The 15,460-nt window shown below is 41.6% G+C and overlaps 1 protein-coding gene across 2 annotated transcripts in view; it reads left to right on the top strand.

The window, feature by feature from the left end:
- The window catches only part of FLT3 (fms related receptor tyrosine kinase 3), a 130,491-nt gene that overhangs the window by 51,361 nt on the left and 63,670 nt on the right, over positions 1 to 15,460 (top strand). For both annotated transcript variants that reach the window (XM_008021811.3, XM_008021810.3), the window contains one exon: positions 7,289 to 7,410. In XM_008021811.3, coding sequence (XP_008020002.1) covers positions 7,303 to 7,410 — 108 coding nt within the window. In that variant the 5' untranslated portion in view covers positions 7,289 to 7,302. The remainder of the gene's footprint in view (positions 1 to 7,288; positions 7,411 to 15,460) is intronic.

Here is a 15,460-nt window from a genome sequence, read left to right as displayed (position 1 = left end):
CTTTCTTTCTTTCTTTCTTTCTTTCTTTCTTTCTTTTTCTTTCTTTCTTTCTTTTTCTTTCTTTCTTTCTTTTCTTTCTCTTTCTTTCCACCCTCCCTCCTTCCTTCTCTCTTTTTCTCTCTTTTCCTTCCTTTCTTCCTCCCCTCCCTCCCTCCCCTCCCTCCCTCTCTTCCTTCCTTCCTTCCTTCCTTCCTTCCTTCCTTCCTTCCTTCCTTCCTTCCTTTCTTCCTTCCTTCCTTCCGTCCGTCCTCTCTCTGTCACCCAGAGACAGGGTCTCACTCTGTCATCCAAGCTGAAGTGCAGTGGCATGATCACAGCTCACTGCAGCCTTGACCTCCCTGGGTTGAGATGATCCTCCTGCCTCAGTCTCCTGCATAGCTGGGACTACAGATACATGCTACCACACCTGGCTAATTGTGTATTTTTTGTAGAGACAGAGTTTCACTGTGTTGCCCAGGCTGGTCTTGAATTCCCAGGCTCAAGCAATCCTCCCACCTTGGCCTCCCAAAGTACTGAGATTACAGTCCTCACTCATGCTACAAACACTGCCTTCTCTCTCCCTTCTGGAGCAGGACAGCTTTTCTCCTCCTGCCTTTGGACATCAGACTCCAGGTTCTTTAGCTCTTGGACTCTGACACTTGCACCACCTGCCTTGCACCTGAGAGCCTGTCGCAGGCTCTCAGGCCTTTGGCCTCAGACTGGGGGTTGCATTGTTGGCTTCCTTGGTTTTGAGGCTTTTGGAGTTTGACTGAGACACGTTACTGGCTTTTCTCATTTTCTGGTTTGCAGACAGCTTGTCCTGGAACTTTGCCTTTGTAATCACGTGAGCCAATTCTCTCTCAAAAATTCCCTTTCATATATAAATATATATCCTATTGGTTTTGTCCCTCTGGAGAAGGCTACTACAAGTGTATTGTGTAAAATGAAATAAAATAAACATCAGCATTTGATTATACTTTGCAATATGTTTTATCTTTTTGGGGCCATTGTAGATACTTAATATTTGTTAATTGCATGGATGGATGAATAAATAAATGTCAAAGTGCTCATATTTTAAAAATATGAGCATTGTATATGAGAAAATTGCTAAGAAAGGCCAGGTGCAGTGGCTCACGCCTATAATCCCAGCACTTCGGGAAGCCAAGGCAGGCAGATCACTTGAGGTCAAGAGTTCAAAACCAGCCTGGCCAACATGGTGAAACCTCACTTCTACTAAAAATACAAAAAATTAGCCAGGTGTGGTGGTGCATGCCTGTAATCACAGCTACTTGGGAGGCTGAGGCAGGAGGATCACTGGAATCTGGGAGGTGGAGTTTGCAGTGAGCTGAGATGGTGCCACTGTAGTCCAGCTTGGGTGACAGAGTCAGATTCTGTCTCAAAAAAAAAATTGCTAAGAGAGTAGATTTTAGATATCTCAACATGAAAAAATAAGTACATGAAATGATGCATCCTTTTTTTAAAAAAAAAAAAAAAAAAAAAAAAGACAGAACCTTGCTCTGTGGCCCAGGCTGGAGTGCAATGGCGCAATCTCGGGTCACTGCAACCTCCACCTCCCGGGTTGAAGCAGTTCTTCTGCCTCAGTCTCCTGAGTAGCTGGGACTACAGGCATGCACCACTTCACCCAGCTAATTTTTGTATTTTTAGTAGAGATAGGGTTTCACCATGTTGGCCAGGCTGGTCTTGAACTCCTGACCTCAAGTGATCCACCCACCTCGGCCTCCCAAAGTGCTGGGATTACAGGTGTGAGCCACCATGCCCACATGGCCTTGTGATGCATCTATTTTTTATTGATACGTAATATTTTACATATTTATGGGGTACATATGATATTTTGTGACATCCATAGAATGTGTAATGACCAACTCAAGAGTATTTGAGGTAATCATCACTTTGAATATTTAATTCTATGTGTTGAGAACATTTCAAGTCCTCTCTTCTAACTGCTTTGAAATATACATACTTGTTGTTTACAAATGGCCAACAAATATATGAAAAAATGTTCAACATCACTAATCGTCAGGGAAATACAAATCAAAACCACAATGACGTATATGTTAATTAGTTTGATTTAATCATTCCACAATGTATACATATATTAAAACATCACATTATACTCCATGAGTATATATTTTTGTCCATTATAAAATACTCACTAATTTTTAAAATGAGCAATCCCTTTAAAAAAAGATTAGGTGTGGGCAAAAGATATGAACAGACACACCACCAAAGAAGTTATGGAATGTAATAGCATCATCTAAATGGATGTTCAGTGTTCATTAGTCAGGAGGAAAATGCAAATTAAAACCACAATGAGGGCTGGGTGCAGTGGCTCACACCCGTAATCCCAGCACTTGAGGAGCCCAAGGTGGGCAGATGACTCAAGCCTCGGAGTTTGAGACCAGCCTGGGCAAAAAATACAAAAATTACAAAAATACAAAAATTAGCCAGGTATGGTGGTGCACACCGGTTGTCCCAGCTACTCGGGAAGCTAAGGTGGGAGGATGGCTTGAGCCCAGGAGGTCAAAGCTGCAGACAGCTGTGATCACGCCACTCTACTCCAACCTGAGTGACAGAGTGAGACCCTGTCTCAAAAAATAAAAAATAAAAATAAATAAAAACACAATGAGATACAACGCACTTATTAGAAAGGCCAAAATTTTAAAGTCTCATCATACCAAATGTTAGCAAGGATGTGACGCAACTGGAATTCCGTACTCTGCGAGTGGGAACATAAAGCTCTAACCTCTTTGGAAAACAAGTGGACACTTTCTTAAAAAGTTACAAATTCAGGCAGGGTGCAGTGCTCAAGCCTGTAATCCCAACACTTTGGGAGGCCGAGACGGGTGGATCACGAGGTCAGGAGATCGAGACCATCCTGGCTAACACGGTGAAACCCCGTCTCTACTAAAAAAATGCAAAAAACTAGCTGGGCGAGGTGGCGGGCGCCTGTAGTCCCAGGTACTCAGGAGGCTGAGGCAGGAGAATGGCGTGAACCCGGGAGGCGAAGCTTGCAGTGAGCTGAGATCCGGCCACTGCACTCCAGCCTGGGCGACAGAGCAAGACTCTGACTTAAAAAAAAAAAAAAAAAAAAAAAAAGTTACAAATACACCGACCCTATAACCTAGGCCTTCAATTCCTTAGTATTTACCCAAGAGAAATGAAAGTGTATATCCATATTAAGACTTTTATATAAATAACAGCTTTATTAGTAAGAGCAAAAGTGGAAACAGCCCAAATGTGTGTCCACAGATAAATAGATGAAAACAAATTGTGTTATATATCTATATAACAAATGACTACTTGGTAATTAAAAGGAATGAACTACTAATATCTACTACAGTATGGACAAATATCAAAAAAATGCAGAGTGAAAGAAGCCCGACCACCCACCCTATAAAAAAACAGTTCATACTGTGATTCCATTTGTGTGAAATTTTAGAAAATTCAAACTATAGTGACAGAAAATAGATCAGAGGTGGCTTGGGTGTGGGGGGATGGGGTTGGTAGGAGGGCGTGATGTCACAGCTCCATAAGGAAACTTTTGGGAGTGATAGGTCACTTTACTATCTTTAAAAATTTTTTTTTCTTTTTTAGAGGCAGGGTCTGTCTCTTTTGTCCAGGCTGGAATGCACAGGTGTGATCATAGCTCACTGCAGCTTCAAACTCCTGGCCTCAATCTATCCTCCCACTTCAGCCTCCCATGTAGCTGAGACTACAGGCTCGTGCCACCACACTTGGCTAATGTGTTTTTTTTTTTTTTTTTTTTTTTTGAGGCAGAGTCTTGCTCTGTCGCCCAGGCTGGAATGCAGTGGCACTATCTCGGCTCACTGCAAGCTCCGCCTCCTGGGTTCACGCCATTCTCCTGCCTCAGCCTCTCGAGTAGCTGGGACTACAGGCGCCCGCCACCACGCCCGGCTAATTTTTTTGTATTTTTAGTAGAGACGGGGTTTCACCGTGTTAGCCAGGATGGTCTCGATCTCCTGACCTCGTGATCCACCCACCTCGGCCTCCCAAAGTGCTGGGATTACAGGCTTGAGCCACCGCGCCCGGCTGGCTAATGTTTTAAAAACGAATTTTTGTAGAGATGGGGTTTCACTCTGTCTCTCAGCCTGGTCTCTAAGTCCTGGTCTCAAGTGATCCCCCCACCTTGGCCTCCCAAAGTGCTGGGATTACAGGTGTGAGCAGCATGCCCAGCCTTAAATTCACTATTTCGATTGTGGTGTTGGTTTTGTAGATATGTGTGAATTTACTGAATTGTATACTTTTAATGTGTACAATTTATTGTAAGTTAATTATACTTATAAAATATTTTTAAATTATTATTTTTTAAAGACTAGGGAGAAAACATTACAAAGTGGAGCAGGAAAAGTTCTTACTTTCTGAGACTGTCTCAGATTATAAGGTTACAAAGATGGCTGAACACATATATTACCTCCTGTCGTTATCTATAGACCACTCAAGTGACAGTAAAAAATACTTTTTTTTTTTTCCAGAGATGAGGTCTCACTCTGTCACCCAGGGGCTGAAGTGCAATGGTGCAATCCCATCTCACTGCAGCCTCCACATTCCATGCCTGAGTGATCCTCTCCCACCTCAGCCTTTTGAGTAGCTGGGCTGGGACTAGAGGCACACACCACTATGCCCAGTTAATTAAAAAAATTTTTTAGAGACATGATTTTACTGGGTTGCCCAGGCTGGTCTCAAACTCCTGGCCTCAAGCAATCCATCCACCTCAGCCTCCCAAAGTGCTGGGATTACAGACATGAGCCACCATGCCCAGCCAAAAAATGCTTTTAAAGAGATAAGCATGTTTGTTAAGAGAATAGATCTTGGCCAGGTGCAGTGGTTCACGCCTGGAATCCCAGCACTTTGGGAGGCCAAGGCAGCTGAATCACTTAAGGCCAGGAGCTTGAGACTAGCCTGGGCAACATGGTGAACGCAGTCTCTACTAAAAACACAAAAATTAGCTGGGCACAATGGTGCACCCCCGTAATCCCAGCTATTTGGGAGGCTGAGGCAGGAGAATCACTTGAACCCCGGAGGCAGAGGTTGCAGTGAGCCGTGATCGCACCACTGCACTCCAGCCTCGGTAACAGATCAAGACTCTGTCTCAATTAAAAAAAAAAAAAAAAGACAGAGAGTAGATCTTAAATGTTTTCATCACAAAAAAAGAAAAAGATAAAGATAAGTATACGAGCTGACGGATAGGTTAGTTAGCTTGATTGGGGTGTTCATTTCACAATGTGTGTATGTATATGTATATATACTTATATGTGTATATATACTTAAATACAGAGAAGCCCATATATATGTATATATATTAATATACACGTATACATACACACACATATATAAATACACATATATTTCGATATATATATCAAAATTACATGATGTACACTGTGAATATATGATGTACACTGCAATTTTTATTGCCAATTATACCTAATGCCCCCAAAGAAACAAAGATATAAACATATAAAGACAAAGAGGAGGCCGGGCATGGTGGCTAACGCCTATAATCCCAGCACTTTGAGAGGTCAAGGTGGGCGGATCACGAGGTCAGGAGATCGAGACCAGGATAAAACCCCGTCTCTACTAAAAATACAAAAAAAAAATTAGCTGAGTGTGGTGGCGGACACCTGTAGTCCCAGCTACTTGAGAGGCTGAGGCAGGAGGATGGTGTGAACCCGGGAGGTAGAGCTTGCAGTGAGCTGAGGTCGCGCCACTGCACTCCAGCCTGGGCAACAGAGCGAGACTCTGTCTCAAAAAAAAAAAAAAGTCCAAAAATGATAAATAAATAAAAGACAAAGAGGATGGAGAAGGAGAAAGTAAAACTTTGAGAGCTTTAAAGCAGATAAAGCTGGGTGCAGTGGCTCACACTATCAGCCAACAACTTGGGAGGCCAAGGCAGGAGGATCACTTGAGTCCAGGAGTTTGAAGTTAGTGTGTGCAACATGGCGAGATCCTGTCTCTTAAAAAAAAAAAAAAAAATTAAAAAGAAGAAGCGGATGATGAAAGCTGAATTATAGTTGGGGGTTGAGAAAGCTGAGAAGCAGCCTGCTTTTCATTGCAGGACCCCACAATAGTGTAACTTGCCAAGACCAGCTCACAGGACACAGGCAGCAGGCAAGAGAGAGAATCTTCTCTGGGAATAGGACCAACCCGTGAGAAAAGACCTAAAGATACACCTACAGAGATTGGGCTACGGTCCACACCATAGAGCTTAGGACAGACACTCAGCACTTCATTCTTATATGTGAACAGACGGTTGAAGATTGTCAGTCATTTGGGGAAGATATCTACATCATGGGCAAACAGAAAGTGAAGAGGAGAGAAAGAATCAAAAGAAATAATTCAAGAAAATGCCAAACAGAGGGATATGAATTTCTAGACTGAAAAGGCCCACTGTGTACCCAGCACAATGGATGAAAATAGACCCTCAAGAAGGCACATAATTTTGAAAATTTTAGTGCTGTGGTTTCGAAGAAAAGATTCTATAAGCATCCATAAAGAAAAAAAGAATAGGCCGGGTGTGGTGGCTCACGCCTGTAATCCCAGCGCTTTGGGAGGCCGAGGCGGGCGGATCACGAGGTCAAGAGATAAAGACCATCCTGGCCAACACGGTGAAACCCTGTCTTTACTTAAAAAAATACAAAAGATTGGCAGGGCATGGTGGCGGGTGCCTGTGGTCCCAGCTACTCGGGAAGCTAAGGCAGGAGAATGGCGTGAATCCGGGAGGCGAAGCTTGCAGTGAGCTGAGATCGCGCCACTGCACTCCAGCCTGGGCGACAAAGCAAGACTCGATCTCAAAAAAAGAAAAAAAGAGTATTAGGCTGGGCGCGGTGGCTCAGGCCTGTAATCCTCTCAAAAAAAAAAAAATCCTTCTCAACAACAACAAAAAAGAAATCTACATACAACAAAAGGTGCACACGCACACACACACACGCACACAAATCATTTATACAAATAATCATTTCCTCAGTCAAACTAGCCTCATTTCAAAAGCTTAAGAGCCACATGTAGTTAGTGGCTACCGTATTAGACAGCACAGGCATAGAACATGTCCATCCCTGCAGACTGCTTTATTGGACAACCCTGCTCTAAGTACCTCTGCTCCTGATTTAAAGCAGACTAAACTTGCATAAAATCGAATTTCCTACATACTTTCCTAGTGGCCGATTTCCCCTGATTACACTTTGTTTTGTTGTTTGGTTGCAAGATAAATACATGTTTTGTTTTTAAGGTGTGCATGTATCAACATTATCATTTTTATTTTGTTTTACAGTTGTTTTTTCTGCAATGATATTTGGGACTATTACAAATCAAGATCTGCCTGTGATCAAGTGTGTTTTAATCAATCATAAGAACAATGATTCATCAGTGGGGAAGTCATCATCATATCCCATGGTAAAGTAACGTTAAAATTATACCTTTAGCTGTTTTTCTCTAGAGACCATAATCTGTAAGTTATTGAAGGCTACCATGGCTAAATGGGCTTCTCTTTATGTATTTAAGTATATTATGTTCTCACATCTGGTACCGACAGAGCATCTATACTCGTAGCTCCCTGGCACTCCATTCCTTCAAGAACCATATTCTTCATATGAGGATTTAGGAAGGACACTGATTGATAACTAGCATGAAGTAACGAGTAGAGTCGTCCCTCGGTATACAGTGGAGATTGGTTCCAAGACTCTCACTAATACCAAAATCCATGGATACTCAAGTCCCTAATATAAAATGACTCAGTATTTGCATGTAACCTATGCAGATTCTATATATTTTTGAGACAGTCTCATTTTGTTGACCATGCTGGAGTATAGTGGCATGATCACAGCTCACTGCAGCCTCGCCCTCCCAGGCTCAAGCAGTCCTCCCACTTCAACCTCCCGAGTAGCTGGGACTAAAGGCACATGCCACCACACCTGACTAATTTTTTAAATTTTTTGCAGAGATGGGGTCCCACTCTTTTGCCCAGGCTGATCTTGAACTCCTGGGCTCAACTGATCCTCCCACCTAAGCATCCCAAAGTGCTGGGATTACAGTCCTGAGCCACCATGCCTGACCCTCCCGTATACCTTTAAAATTATCTCTAGATTACTTATAATACCTAATATGATGCAAATGCTTTATAATACCTAAACAACTATGTGAATAGATGTTATACCCTATTGTTTAGGAAATAATGACAAGGGAAAAAAGTCGGTACGTGTTCAGTAGAGATGCAACCCCATTTTTTTCGGAATATTTTCAATCTGTGGTTGGTTGTATCCACGGATGCAGAAACCATGGTTACAGAGGGCCGACTGTATTTCCTTCTCTCCTTAAAGAGAATTCAGGCTTTTCTCCCAAGCCTGAATCCCTCACTTCCAGATGCCCCCAGTATTTAGGTAGATTTTCCATTTGCACATCAAAATCCACCTATATCATTTATTTTATTTCATTTCTATTTTCCCAAGCCTGCTCTTATTCTTGTATTAATTGATTTCTGTTTATAACCCTGCCTAGTTCCCAGGCTTGAAAGCTCAGCATCATCTTTCTTTCTATTACTTTCACATTTGGTCAGTTACCAAGTGTTGTCGATTCCCTGTAGGAGTTCTCATATAATCATCTCATAATCTCTAGTCTCACTGCCACTTCCCTAATTCAAGCTCTCATTAACTCCCTCATAATCATAGTGATATCCTAAGTGGCCTCTTCTGCTACAGTTCATTTCATATATAGCTGCTGGGCTAGCCTCCCTGAAGCAGGCACATCCTTCACTGCCTGGCTCTGAACCCTCCATGATTTCCCATTACTTAGAATGATACCAAGATTGCTCAGTAATCTGGCACTGGCTTCTTCAAGTTCCGACCTTGTTTTTCATTACTCCTCTCTTTTACGCTATTCATCTTGTTTTTCATTACTCCTCTCTTTTACGCTATTCATCTTGTCTTTCATTACTCCTCTCTCTTGTGCTATTCCCACCCCTCTATTTTAAAAACATATATTTAGTAAATTTACTCAAGGGAAGCTTAAGTGATGGAGAACTGAAAATAGTAGAAATCAGCCAGGTACACTGGCTCACACCAGTAATCCCAGCACTTTGGGAGGCCAAGGTGGGTGGATTGCTTGAGCTCAGCAGTTTGAGACCAGCCTGAGGAACATGGTGAAACCCGTTTCTGTCAAAAATCCAAAAACAACAAAAAAATTAACTAGCCATGGTGGTGCGTGCCTGTGGTCCCAGCTACTTGTGAGGCTGAGGCCAGAGGATCATCTGAGCCAGGGAGGCGGAGGTTGCAGTGAACCAAGATTGTGCCACTGCACTCCAGCCTGGGCAACAGAGTGACACTTCCATCTCAAAAACAAAAAAAAAAAAAAAAGGAAAAGAAAAAAAAGTAGAAATCTATATACAACAAAAAGTGCCCGTAAATTAGTAAGCTTTACAGACATTTCCAGTTGAGGGTTCATACAAATGTGTAGCCACCCTTTTTTCTTTTATATAGGTATAACACAGAAATACATGACATAATGACCTGACTCTCCCCGCTCCGTAAATCAGATAGAGATATTCTGAAGTTTTAAAAACAGTGTGAAACAAGTTTCAGTAACAACATTCTACATGAATATAAAGAAATACATGATTTTTTCATGCCAGAAGCGTGGTTGGTTTTAATTTTTCAATAGGTGTTGGCATCATAACACGTTAGCTGGTTAATAATTAAGGTATTTTGCATACACAATATTTCAATGTGGACAAAATAATTTTAATATTTGCTATGATATTTTAAACTTTTAGTGTCTTTTTGATATAAGAAAATAGCTGCACACATTTAAGTGTTTTTGTGTAAAAACACAACCTTAAATTAATGATGATTGGTTAATAATAATAAATCATATATATATATATATATATTTTTTTTTTTTTTTTTTTGAAATGGAGTCTTACTCTGTCACCCAGGCAGGAATGCCATGGTACGATCTCAGCTCACTGCAGCCTCTGCCTCCTGGGTTCAAGTGATTCTCCTGCCTCAGCCTCTCGAGTAGCTGGGATTACAGGCACTTGCCACCACACCCAGCTAATTTTTTGTATTTTTAGTAGAGACGGGTTTCACCATGTTGGCCAGGCTGGTCGTGAACTCCTGACCTCAAGTGATCTGCCTGCCTTGGCCTCCCAAAGTGTTGGGATTACAGGTGTGAGCCACTGCTACTGGCTGATATATATCAGATATATATACACACACATATATATATCATAGATACATATATCATAGATATATTTAGATATACTATATATTCTTATGCAATATTCAGGATTGTATTAAGACCTAGTAGTTCTTTTATTATTATTATTATTATTATTTCTTTTTTAAAGGCAGCATCACGGCCAAGCATAGTGACTCACGCCTATAATCCCAGCACTTTGGGAGGCTGAAGTGGGTGGATCACCTGAGGTCAGTAGTTCGAGACCAGCCTGGCCATCACGAGGAAATCCCATTTCTACTAAAAATATAAAAATTAGCCAGGTGTTGTGGCACATGTCTGTAATCCTGTAATCCCAGCTACTCAGGAGGCTGAGGCAGGAGAATCGCTTGAACTTGGGAGGTAGAGGTTGCAGTGAGCAGAGATCTGCATTCCAGCCTGGGCAACAGAGAGAGACTCTGTCTCTAAATAAATAAATAAATAAATAAATAAAGGATCTCACTATGTTGCCCAGGTTGATCTCAAACTAAGACCCAGAAGTTCTTAAACCACATTAAACAAATAACCATACAAATCCTAATTGCTGCAAAGATGAACAGTCTTTATGGTGTACTTTCATCTCATTGGACTTGCTTCTTTTAGATACTTCCCCACTTCAATGTGAAGTAGATTGTAAGAGTTTCAGTGGCTTAAAAAAAAAGTTTTCATTTCTTCCATAGTTCACACTTCTCAGATGAGGCATTTTTCTGAAAATCCTCCAGTCCAGGGATGTTTTGAATAACCACCAAGCACTCTTTAGTAGATAAAACTTGTCAATGCCTCTGTAATGGCGTTGATCACAGTGTGATCTACGTCTTTAGCTCTGTTACCAGAGTATACCCTGGAACCAGAGTAAGATGGTTTCACAGTTCCCACAATCTACTTAATTGTTTAAGATACAATTTTTTTTTGGTCTTTGTATTCATCATGAAACTAAAAGAAAAAAAAAAAAGAATGTTTCTATCATTTACAGTCTCTATTTGGGATGATAGTTCTGATCACCCCTTTTTATGACTGCTTGAAGCCAGCTTAGACCAACTGTTAGTCCATTTTTGTGTTGCTATGGAGAAAGACCTGAGATTGGGTGATTTGTAAAGAAAAGAGGTTTCACTGGCTCATGGTTCCACAGGCTGTACAAGCATGGCAGCAGCACCTGCTCAGCTTCTGATTAGGCCTCAAGAAGCTTCCATTCATGGTGGAAGGCAAAGGGAGAGCAGGCATATCACATGGCGGGAGTAGGAGTGAGAGAGAGGGGAGGTCCCAGACACTTTTAAACAACCAGATCTTGCATGAACTGAGAACTCACTGATCACCAAGCCATTCATGAGGGATCCACCCTGGTGATCCAATACTTCCTACCAGGTTCCATCTCCGACATTGGGAATCACATTTCTTTTTTTTTTTTCTTTTTGTGACAGAGTCTCACACTGTCACCCAGGCTGGAGTGCAGTGGCGCCATCTCGGCTCACTACAACCTCCGGGTTCAAGTGATTCTCCTGATTCAGCCTCCCAAGTAGCTGGGACTACAGGCGTGTGCCAACCTCACCCACCTAATTTTGTGTGTGTGTGTGTGTATATATATATTTACATACATATAAATATATATATGTGTGTGTGTGTGTGTGTATATATATATATATTTTTTTTGTAGAGACAGGGTTTTGCCATGTTAGCCAGACAGGTCTCGAACTCCTGACCTCAGGTGATCTGCCCACCTCGGCCTCCCAAAGTGCTGGGATTACAGGCATGAGCCGCTGCACCCGGCTGGGAATCGCATTTCAACATGAGCTTTGGAGGGGACACACATCCAAACCATATCACCAACTATTCCATATTCTTGAAATTTGCTTTTAAGAAATGACTGTACTAAGGCACCAAGTATTCACAGCAGCTGAGCAAGATGTACTGTTGTTTTTTTCCTGTCAGTGATTAGAGAGCATAGGCAGGCAAGCCACCCTAACTCTAAAATTATCTCTCCTTACCAAATCAGTTCCTTTATACCTCCCTTCCTCCAGGAAGTCAAAGCTGCATTTAATGTCACATTCCTCCTGAACAAATCTTGTGCCATTGCGGCACAGTCTAAACAAAACAAAACATCACAAAAACAAAAACAATAAACACCAAAAGTCTCCACTATGGTTTAACGATGGGTTTTCTGTTTGTGAAGAACTGAAGTCACTGGAGTTGACCAAATGTGTTTGACAATCATGACTTCATATTTCAGGCAGGTGGCCTGCACAAGCCAGCTCATTTTCTTTATTTGCCATGTCCCACCCTGTACTTCTAGAGAATGAGTTGTTGATTTGTTCGTTTGTTGGTTGGTTTTCTGTAACGAGGATTTGGGAAAGAATGGTGGACTTTGTGTGATAGATCATTTTACGTGCTTTCTCTGGACTTTTCACAGCTTGTGCAGCTGTTTTATTTGTGTACTCAGACAACAACTGTGTTAACGATTTCATGTTCTCATTAATTAGCTATACTTGTTATAAGAAGATCAACAGACTGAACTTCACTGTTATTACCAAAGTTGTGTTTGTTTTTTTTTTGACATTGTGAGTTTTAGATATCACAGTCTCTTAAATTCCAGTGCCTTCATGGCACCGTGGGACACAACTCTGCCAGGTGGTGAAGAACCTGGCCTGGCCTTCAAGAACATCCCTTAGCTCCTGGCCAGCCTGGCTCAAGCTATTTCTGGACTACCAGCAGTGGAGCCCACCACCTCTGTACTGTGCATTTATCACGCTGTTCTCTTTCCTCTGAAGCCCGCAGATTTGTCTATCAGGATTGCACCCAGCTTTAATTTTTAAAAACGTTTTATGGGGGCTGGGTGCAGTGGCTCACGCCTGTAATCCCAGCACTTTGGGAGGCCTAGGCAGGCAGATCACCTGAGGTCAGGAGTTCGAGACCAGCCTGCCCAACATGGAGAAACTCCGTCTCTACTAAAAATATAAAATAAGCTGGGTGTGGTGGCACATGCCTGTAATCCCAGCTACTCAAGAGGCTGAAGCAGGAGAATTGCTTGAACCCAGGAGGCGGAGGTTGCAGTGAGCCAAGATCATGCCATTGCACTCCAGCCTGGGCAACAAGAGCAAGATTATGGATTTCTGGCAAGAATTTCTGAGGAGTGTGTCCTTCCCAGTGCATCATATTCAGAGTAACAGGAAGTCATTTGGTGTCATTATGAGATGTGAACCTTGATCATTAGATTTAGATGGTGCATACCAGGTGTCCCCACTGCAAAGTTACTATTTTCTTCACTTGTAATTAATAAGTGTCTTGGAGGGGATGCAAATATCCTGTTCCTTCTTTAATTTTTACCTACTGATTTTAGCACCCATTGGTGGATCTTGCCTACGATTATTATGGTGGTATTTGCCTAATGGTGCTTCTCTTTTTCCTACATTCCCTCTATGTTAATTGTACTGTTTTGTGAGGAAGCACTGTCCCTTTGCCCTCATTTTATTTATTCGTTCGATTTTTAAATTTATATCAATATAGGCCCATGAATATTTATTTTATTCTCTGGGTTGTAACCCAATACAATCATTATTTTGTTGCTTAAATTGTTCCAGCTTTGGCCGTTGGGAGCGACTTCAGTTTTGCTCCCATGTCCTTTCAACATCTCCTCATCTTTTTCCAAGCCCTTCCTTAATTTTTGGCACACTACCAGATAGTTCAGGTTCATCTTGTATTTTTCTTGCCTTAGTCCTGGAATTAAGCACTTCTCCAAAGAGTACTGGCTTCTTTGGGGGATAATATTTAGAAACCAAGATCTGAGAGCTGGGTGTGCCCATTGCTGCTGGGATATCATTGCTTCTAGGCCCTCTCAGCAGACAGAGCCTGGAAATACAATATATAGATAATCTAATTTTAGAATTACTAATCCGTACCCTGGTGAGAAATAGATTTACTAACTAAAGGACAGTAGTGCTTTTTGTCTTTAGCCTTATAGGATCCAAAGTATTATTTTCTGAAGTTACTTAGGTTAGTTCCTTTCTTTCCCATCCCCTTCACTATGGTTTTATTATTTATTTGTGATACAATTGAATTTTTTTTTCCATTTGGTTTTAATTCCATTTTGATATTTCTTTCAGCCCCCTCATTTCACATATTCTAGTTGGTTTATTTATTTTATTTTATTTATTATATATTCTTTTATTAGAGACAGAGTTACACCATGTTGCCCAGGCTGGTCTCGAACTCCTGGACTCAAGCAATCTGCCTGCCTTGGCCTCCCGAAGTGCTGGGATTACAGGTGTGAACCACCATGCCTGGTTTTTTATTATTATTATTATTTTGAGATAAGATCTCACTCTGTTGCCCAGGCTAGAGTGCGGTGACACAAACATAGCTCACTTTAGCCTCAACCTCCTGGGCTCAAGCAATCCTCCTGCCTCAGCCTCCCGGGTAGCAAGGATCACAGGCATGTGCCACCATGCCTGGCTAATTTTTTTTTTTTTTTTGTAGAAATGGTGTCTCATTTTGTTGCCCAGGCTGAGCAGGCTGAGCTTGAACTCCTGGGCTCAAGTGATCCTCTTGCCTTGACCTCACAAAGTCTTGGGATTATAGGCATGAGCCACTGTGCCTGACCTTCCTGGTTGGTTTAATTACTTGTTTTTTGAGACATGACATGACTCTTGTCCTATAAGTCAAAACTATGTGAAACCGTATACTCAGAGAAGGATCACTCTCTCTCATTCCTACTGACAAGTTTCTACCCTCTTTCCACATCCCCTGTAATTAACCAGTCCCTTTGGATGTTTTGCCATTGTTCCTGTATTGTGCACAAGTGACCAGATACATATATATTTCCTTATATTCTCCTCTTTCTTACATAGGGTAGCATAGTTGAAGGTAGATACTTTTTGCACCTAACTTTCTTCACTTAACAGTACATCCAGGAAATCATTGCAAATCAGTTCTTAGAGGCTGTCTTCATTCTTTTATATAGCTACATGGTACTCCATGGTGTGGATGTCCCATAATTTGTTCAACCACTCTCCTATGTACGAGCATTTAGGTTGTTTTCAGTATTTTGCAATTACAAGTTGTGCTGCAATTAATGCTAGACGTACGCTTATTCCCAGAAGTGAGATTGCTGGCTCAAATGGTGAGTAAATAGCAAGTTTTATTAGGTATTGCCAGATTCTTCAGAAGGGTTGTGTGGGGTGTGTTCCCCCAGCAATACAGGAGAACAACTGTTTCCTCATAGCTTCACCAACAAAATGTATTGTCA

Source organism: Chlorocebus sabaeus, chromosome 3, assembly GCF_047675955.1.
Source record: "Chlorocebus sabaeus isolate Y175 chromosome 3, mChlSab1.0.hap1, whole genome shotgun sequence".
NCBI lineage: Eukaryota > Metazoa > Chordata > Mammalia > Primates > Cercopithecidae > Chlorocebus > Chlorocebus sabaeus.
The sequence above is the reverse complement of the archived record's forward strand: the minus strand, read 5'-3'. Positions and strand labels throughout refer to the sequence as shown.